Source organism: Haplochromis burtoni, unplaced genomic scaffold (genome assembly GCF_018398535.1).
Source record: "Haplochromis burtoni strain Fernald_Lab_line unplaced genomic scaffold, NCSU_Asbu1 Contig_1266, whole genome shotgun sequence".
Lineage (NCBI taxonomy): Eukaryota > Metazoa > Chordata > Actinopteri > Cichliformes > Cichlidae > Haplochromis > Haplochromis burtoni.
In genome coordinates this window covers 32149-40047 of record NW_024583627.1, presented here as the reverse complement: position 1 = coordinate 40047, position 7899 = coordinate 32149, and the positions used below count along the sequence as shown (strand labels likewise).

Below are 7899 nucleotides of genomic sequence, written 5' to 3'. Positions count from 1 at the left end.
CTGATAAACCTCATCAGGGGGAAACTGCTTCCCTCTGCTCGCCTCTGGATAACCACACGACCTGCAGCAGCCAATCAGATCCCTCCTGACTGTGTTGGCATGGTGACAGAAGTTAGAGGGTTCACTGACCCACAGAAGAAGGAGTACTTCGTGGCAAGATTCAGAGATAAGATGCAGGCCAGGAATATCATCTCCCATATCAAGACATCACAAAGCCTCCACATCATGTGCCACATCCCAGTCTTCTGCTGGATCACAGCTACAGTTCTGGAGGATGTGCTGAAAACCAGAGAGGGAGGACAGCTGCCCAAGACCCTGACTGAGATGTACATCCACTTCCTGGTGGTTCAGGCCAAAGTGAAGAAGGTCAAGTATGATGGAGGAGCTGAGACAGATCCACACTGGAGTCCAGACAGCAGGAAGATGATTGAGTCTCTGGGAAAACTGGCTTTTGATCAGCTGCAGAAAGGAAACCTGATCTTCTATGAATCAGACCTGACAGAGTGTGGCATCGATATCAGAGCAGCCTCAGTGTACTCAGGAGTGTTCACACAGATCTTTAAAGAGGAGAGAGGACTGTACCAGGACAAGGTGTTCTGCTTCATCCATCTGAGTGTTCAGGAGTTTCTGGCTGCTCTTCATGTCTATCTGACCTTCATCAACTCTGGATTCAATTTGCTGGAAGAACAACAAACATCCTTCCAGAAGTCTGAAACAAGAGAATCTCTAGGGACACCTTTCTACCAGAGTGCTGTAAACAAGGCCTTACAGAGTCCAAATGGGCACCTGGACTTGTTCCTCCGCTTCCTCCTGGGTCTTTCACTGCAGACCAATCAGACTCTCCTACTAGGCCTGCTGACACGGACAGGAAGTAGCTCACAGACCAATCAGGAAACAGTCCAGTACATCAAGGCGAAGCTCAATGAGAATCTGTCTGTAGAGAAAAGCATCAATCTGCTCCACTGTCTGAATGAACTGCATGACCGTTCTCTAGTGGAGGAGATTCAACAGTCCCTGAGTTCAGGACGTCTCTCCACAGATAAACTGTCTCCTGCTCAGTGGTCAGCTCTGGTCTTCATCTTACTGTCATCAGAAAAAGATCTGGATGTGTTTGAGCTGAAGAAATACTCTGCTTCAGAGGAGGCTCTTCTGAGGCTGCTGCCAGTGGTCAAAGCCTCCAACAAAGCTCTGTAAGTAAATATGCTGCTTACACGTTCATTTCTTTAACAGAAAATTCCACAACATCAGTCTCTTATGATGGCTTCTGTTACACAGCCAGTGATCCAAATACAGATGGGAGCAGGCATGTTCACCTGGGAGAGTTTGTCCTGCAGCAGTGTAGAACTAAAATCCACAAAGAGTAGGCTAGCTTAAGTTATTGTTGACTCCATGGACCACCATGATACCATCATTGTTGACCAACCCATTGGCTCTGTAGCTGAACTGGAGAAGGTCTAGGATTGTGTCAGTGACAGATTTGGTATGGAAGTGAGGAACTCAAATATCTTCATAATCACAGTTTAGTCACTTTCACTACCAGGAAGGTATTTATTAGCTTACCAGCCACCACCATCATTTTTAAAGATATTCATTAATCAGGTGATTAATGAATATGAACTGCTTGTGTGAACTTGTTTGATAATACACATTTGGATCATTTAATCTCAAATTAGCTAATGTTTCATGAATCTTTCAAGGTTAAATTATTTTCTGTTATGAATATGAAAACAGCAAGCAGGTAAAACAAAGGGAAACTTCATTCACGCGCCTGACACAACTGAGTGCTGACAATCATTTCACTCAATAGTCCCAGTTTATGTTGTAACCTAATATACCAATTATGTTGTAATTATTAATTGCTTTATCTATTTTTTAATTGTTTTGGCGTGTTGTGTTTGAATCAGCATTCAATAAAGTCTGCAGCATGATCAGCTGTGGTCAAGCCTTTTATTTGCATCACAGTTATACAGTCATGAGAGCTCTGCCCTTGAGATGTCACAGCATCTCTTTTATAACATCACAAAGAACTCCTGCATCTTCACGGTTGCAACAGTTTATTGTCCCACCCATGCTGTTGGCCAGGAAACGATTCCCACAATCTATGTTCCAGGAGGCACCTGCCACTGGTCTTCCTGGGAATTCTATCCTTCTACATAGTTAAGCAGGCTGCATCAGGTCATATTGACACACATGTCCTTCACCTATGAAAAGGCTATACAAAATTCTACAGTGGAAATTCTAAGCACCTACTGTAAATCTAAATATGAGAATAAACTGGACATTTTCCATCACACTGGGCAGGCAGTTGTACTTTCTCCCCTGCTCTTCTCCATGTTTACCAACAGCCACATCTCCAGGCCTGTCTGTCAACCTCCCAAAGTTTGCAGATGACAACACCCTCACCTGCGCTGAGATAACAGCCTGAAGTTCAGTGCTGTCAAAACTATGGAGACTTCATCTTCCTGTCTTCCTTTATCAAGAAGGTAAAGAAGAGGATATATTTTCTGTGGCAGCTGAAGACATTCAACCAGCCAAAGTTACCTATAGTGAACTCCTACTCCTCCATCACTCTGTCTTCACCTCTCTATAACTAACTAACATGGTGCTGCCACTGTCAATAATATGGACACATTGCACCATGCAAATTCTTCTGCTGAGAAGGTGATTGGGTGCAATCCACCTCCTCTCCAAGACCTGAACACCTCCAGAACACTAATATGGCCGAGAAAGATAAATGTGGACCCGTCCCACCCCAGACATGTCTGTGGGTCAGTCCCTTCTGGCAGGATGCTGGAGTCCATCACAGACTTGTCAGGACACAAATATATTCCTTCCTTTTGCAGTTGGACTACTTAAGTATGATCAACCCTGAATAATCTCACTGGTGACTTCAAATGATAACACATCTGCAATATATTTTAAAAAATGCACACTGGATTCCTTTCCAAGTACATTGCAAATCATGTTCTCATCTTCAGGTCGAACTGGGCTGCTGCATTAAGGTTCAGTACATGACATACTGTGTGTTGAAATTCTAATCACTGATACTATCATAAGAAAAATGATCAAAAGTACTGTCTGCCTATGCCAAATGGTACTGAACTACTACTATGTGTCACTAAATCTTTTAGCCCCTCACTTATTTAAATTAAGACAGAAATAATTATTTTTACTAACATTTTTTAAACAATCTTTACATTTTTAATTATTTAATTAAACATGATGTGTACATGATAATATATTTTGTTGTGTGCCTATGTTCAACAACTAAAGTAATTTACTTTGATTAAAAATATTGTCTTTCAGGCTGGATGGCTGTAACCTCTCAAGCAGAAGTTGTAAAGCTCTGTCCTCACTGCTTAACTTCCAGTGCTCTACTCTGACAGAGCTGGATCTGAGTAACAATGACCTTGATGATTCAGGAGTGAAGCTTTTCTCTGCAGGACTGGAAAATCCCCATTGTAGACTGGAAATTCTGAGGTCAGGGTTTAGATACTTTTTTTTTTTTTTTTATTATTACATACACAGCTAATCTTTATATAATTTGCAGTTGAGGTGTTATTTTTTTCTGTATTATTGGACTTTCTAAATCATTTCATGTTCAGATTTGTGTTTAAAAACAATTTTTAAAAAAAACAAAGGTTGAGATTTAGGGCTCAACAGTGCTGCTCATATTAAAAACCCACTTCCAAAAAGATTGCACCTTTCTTTGGGGATGACCTTGCATACAAGGGAATATAATTATTTAATTCCTTTGTGAATTTGTGACTTTGTTCAAATATCTGTAAATCAGCAATTTCTATTTTTATAGCAGTTTCATTTTCATGGAGATGGAATATTAATCAAAAATTCTGAAAAAAAAACATGTCACAAAAGTCATAACTTGATTTACATTTCATTGAGGGAAATAAGTGTTTGATCCCAAATCAAAACAGTTGCACTACCTGTGCAATCCTTGTACTCTGCAAAAACAGAAAATCTTGATGGAGGTTCGTGGTGTTGTCACTGGCCTCCACCTGTAAAAACATTCCTTTTTAGGGGGTTGTCTTATTGTTTCCCTCTAGTGTACATGTTATTAATTAATCATTAATCCCTAAAACAGCTGACACTAATAACCACTTACACTACTTAACCTCCTAAGACCTGAACTCTTCCACGGCATTCATTTTTAATTTCTCTTTGATATTTGGGCATAATGGTGCCCGATGAATGTAAAAAGAAACAATTACCAGATTTTATGTTTTACCTTATTTTTGTTTTTAAGAAAAATAAGAGCTACATATGAGGATATTCGTTTAAAATTTTGATAGAACTGTAGCAGTATAATGTCCTCGTAAGTGGATATCAGGCCCTTCTAGAGCAGTCTGAAAGTCTTTTTTCATGGCCTCTCCAAACTCCTCCCACACTTGAGTTTTTGCTTCAGCCACTGCCCGAGCCGCATTCCGCTTGGCCTGTTGGTACCCAGAGGCTAACCAAGCCCAATATGACTCCTCCTTCAACCTGATGGCTTCCCTCACCTGTGGTGTCCACCATTTGGTTCATGGTTACCACCACGACAGGCACCAACCACCTTATGGCCACAGCACAGTGCAGCAGCTTCGGCAATGGAGATGCTGAACATGGTCCATTCGGACTCAATGTCCTCAATCTCCCTCGGAATGCTGTTGAACCGCTGGTGTGCGTTGAAGATCTTGTTGACTGGGGCCCCTGCTAGGCGTTCCCAGTGCACCCTCACTATACCTTTTGGCTCGCCAGCTCTGTCCGGCATCCTCCCCCGCCACCTGATCCAACTCGCCACCAGGTGGTGATCAGTTGACAGCTCAGCCCCACTCTTTACCTGAGCGTTGTCGCGGTTCGAATTTTGAGAAAGAGACATACGACTGAAAGTCCATAGTGGGTCAACACAAATGATTTTATTAAAGCACATATATGTGAAGATGGGCTCTGCAAAACATCAGGCTCCATCTCCCGCCTGACAATAGGTGGGTGTGATATTTATACTTATGATGACCAGTAGCTCCAGCGAGGACATATTCTAAAAAAGGAACTGCTACTTCCTCTGTTCCTCCAGATGCTTCCTGTTATTACACTTTTCTAGACTTACACAACAGTTGCAATCAGTTTACCCAGACAGACTATGTGTCTGTGTTGTTAACCTCAGTGCATGACCTCCCTCTACGTCATCTGTTACCAGGCAAACTCCAGTGCAGCCTGCTGAATGCACACAGGCAATATGTAGTAAATTATACTGTAAACATGTAGGCAACCTTTCAATAGCTGAACTTTGCTCCATTGATCGGCCAGACATCGCGCTGCCCGTAGCTTCAAACCATTAATTAACTTAACTGAGCTTCAACCCTTTAATTATGCAATATGTGTATAACATGATTACAGTTGCACCTGCAATGAATGATTATTATGTGCTTATGCTAACACCTGAAATACAGACTTTAATATAACATCACCAGTTTCAATAAATGTGTCAATGAAATGATAACAATGATAAATCATAAATGATGCAACAGTAATAATAAGGATTATGAATAGTAACAGTAAAATAATATTTCATCTCGACAGTGTCCAGAACAAATGGCCGCAGGTTGATGATCGATTTTATAGTCGAATCACCAGACCTGCGGCCTAGGGCATGCTGGTGCCACATGCACTTATGGACAATATTATGTTTGAACATGGTGTTTGTTATAGCCAAACTGTGGTTTGCACAGAAGTCCAATAACAAAACACCAATCAGGTTCAGATCCTTGAGACCGTTCCTCCCAATCACGCCCCTCCAGGTCTCGCTGTCGTTGCCCACGTGAGCATTGAAGTCTCCCAGTAGGGCAACAGTTTCCAGGTGGAACACCTTCCAGCACCCAACCCAGGGATTCTAAAAAGGCCGGGTACTCTGAACTGCCACTCAGCACATAAGCGCAGATGACTAAACTCTGTCTCAGTCTGGAGATGCCCCTGGTGAGAGGTGGCGGGCTGGGGTGGGTATCCTGGTATCCCCTCAGCTTTCTGCCTGTATGTTGAGGTTCTTCCCAGTGGATGAGAGGGTTTGTTCCAGCGCCTTCAGGTCGAGGAACGGGTCCTGACTGTCCCTCTCCAGGAGACTGGTTCCAGAGCCCAAGCATTGTGCTGAGGTGAGCCTGACTATATCTAGCTGTTATGTCTCAACCTCATGCACTTACTCAGGCTCCTTCCCCGCCAGAGAGGTGACATTCCATGTCCCAATTGCCAGTTTTGGTAGCCAGGGATTGGTCCACCAGGGCCTCCGCTCCTGGCCACCGCCCGGCACACAATGCACCAAACCCCTACGGCGCCTCCTGCGGGTGGTGGGCCTGCAGGAGGATGGCCCATGTCCCCTTTTCGGGCTGTGCCTGGCTGCGCCCCATGGACTAAGGCCCGTCCATGTTTTTTTGTTTTTTTTTTAAAAAAGCTAAAATGAACCTAATGAATGTAATGGATGGATAACATTGTATCTCCATTAAAGTATATAAATAAATTAATCATGAAGGTCTTCATTGAAGAGTTTCACTGAATTGTTGTTTTGTGTGTCTGCAGTCTGTCAGGCTGTCTGATCACCGAGGAAGGCTGTACTTCTCTGGCCTCAGCTCTGAACTCCAACCCGTTCCATCTGAGAGAGCTGGACCTGAGCTACAATCATCCAGGAGTATCAGGAATGAAGCTCCTGTCGTGTCCTGAAGTGAAGGAACAACGCTGGAGACTGTACGCTCTCAGGTATGGAGAGAATGTCTGATAGATGAGGAATAGCTGGAAGCATTTCCTGTGTCCTTCACTGAGTTACTAATTAACATCATGTTACAAATTACAAATGCAGAACCATTTTTTGTTCATTCCAAATAGGAACACTAGTCTACTTAAAAGAAAATATAAAACATAAGGAAATTAATTTATTAATCATGAGATATGTGTATTGAATTAACTTTTCTAGGAGAAATGACAAATGTATTTTCTTTCTTTCAATATTTGGGTAGATCTCTATAATTGTGCAGTAACTTTTAGAAAATTATATTTCTTTGAAAAAGGTACTTTATGGAGGAAGCAGAAAGGTGTGATGAAGAAAGGGCTGCATAAGAAATATAATACGCTTCTCAATCCTGACAAATTCCAACAAATTACAGCGTTGGTTGAAGAGAGACAGAAGCCAGGAAAATAAACCAGCTGTTCTTGACTGAACCATCCAAGGGGGTACCCTCGGTGGTAGGGGATTTTTATGAGAACAATCCCATCAAGACTGGAGATAATTCAATACTGAAAAACCATATGAAAGACCCATGTAACACATAACAAGAATATAACGTTCATACACAAATGACAGGGATTGGGCAGGAAGTCAAATAATATTACAACACATCTTGAAAAAGTTCTAATCCGTACTTATCCTGTATGGTGATGAAATGAAACCAACAGATTATAGAAAATATCCTAACACTTTCAATGAAGGTTTTATAGAAGGCCAATAAGATATTATTACTGATGCAGACTGAGTTCAGTTTTCCTAACAAGGTACATTATCTGGTGACACCTCTGGTTTGGAGGAGAAGATGGTCTCCAAGTACTTGTGCTCCTTTACGATCTCTACTGATGACCCGTAGATAGTGACAGAAACACCTCTTTCCAGTTCCCATTCTCTGCTGGAGAAGGTCACTACCATCTCTGTGGTTTTGCTGACATTCAGCTCCAGCTGTGATGAGTCAGACCATTCAACAAACTGCTGAAAAGATGGAGAAAGAATGTGAGCAGTGGAAAAGGAATATGAAGGCAGGCAAAATAAAAATAAGTGACTTGAGAGAGAGGGAAAGAAACAATGCAGTCAACTAAAAACACACCCTTACAGGTTAAGATAAAAATAACAGCCAGACACTACTAATCAAA

General features: G+C 42.1%; 1 protein-coding gene across 1 annotated transcript; it reads left to right on the top strand.

The window, feature by feature from the left end:
• Positions 1–6: 6 nt before the first annotated feature.
• On the top strand, positions 7–7479 carry LOC102308497 (NLR family CARD domain-containing protein 3). Its single transcript, XM_005952032.3, has 3 exons — positions 7–1190; positions 3307–3480; positions 6565–7479. The coding sequence occupies exons 1-3, from the start codon at positions 100–102 to the stop codon at positions 6758–6760; spliced, it is 1461 nt and encodes a 486-aa protein (XP_005952094.1). The 5' UTR covers positions 7–99; the 3' UTR covers positions 6761–7479.
• The last annotated feature ends 420 nt before the right edge of the window (positions 7480–7899 follow it).

Coding starts and splice junctions, on each gene's coding strand:
- LOC102308497 (XM_005952032.3), top strand. CDS start 100: ATGGTGACAGAAGTTAGAGGGTTCACTGACCCACAGAAGAAGGAGTAC. Junction 1,191..3,306: donor AAAGCCTCCAACAAAGCTCT/GTAAGTAAATAT, acceptor ATTGTCTTTCAG/GCTGGATGGCTGTAACCTCT. Junction 3,481..6,564: donor TGTAGACTGGAAATTCTGAG/GTCAGGGTTTAG, acceptor GTGTGTCTGCAG/TCTGTCAGGCTGTCTGATCA.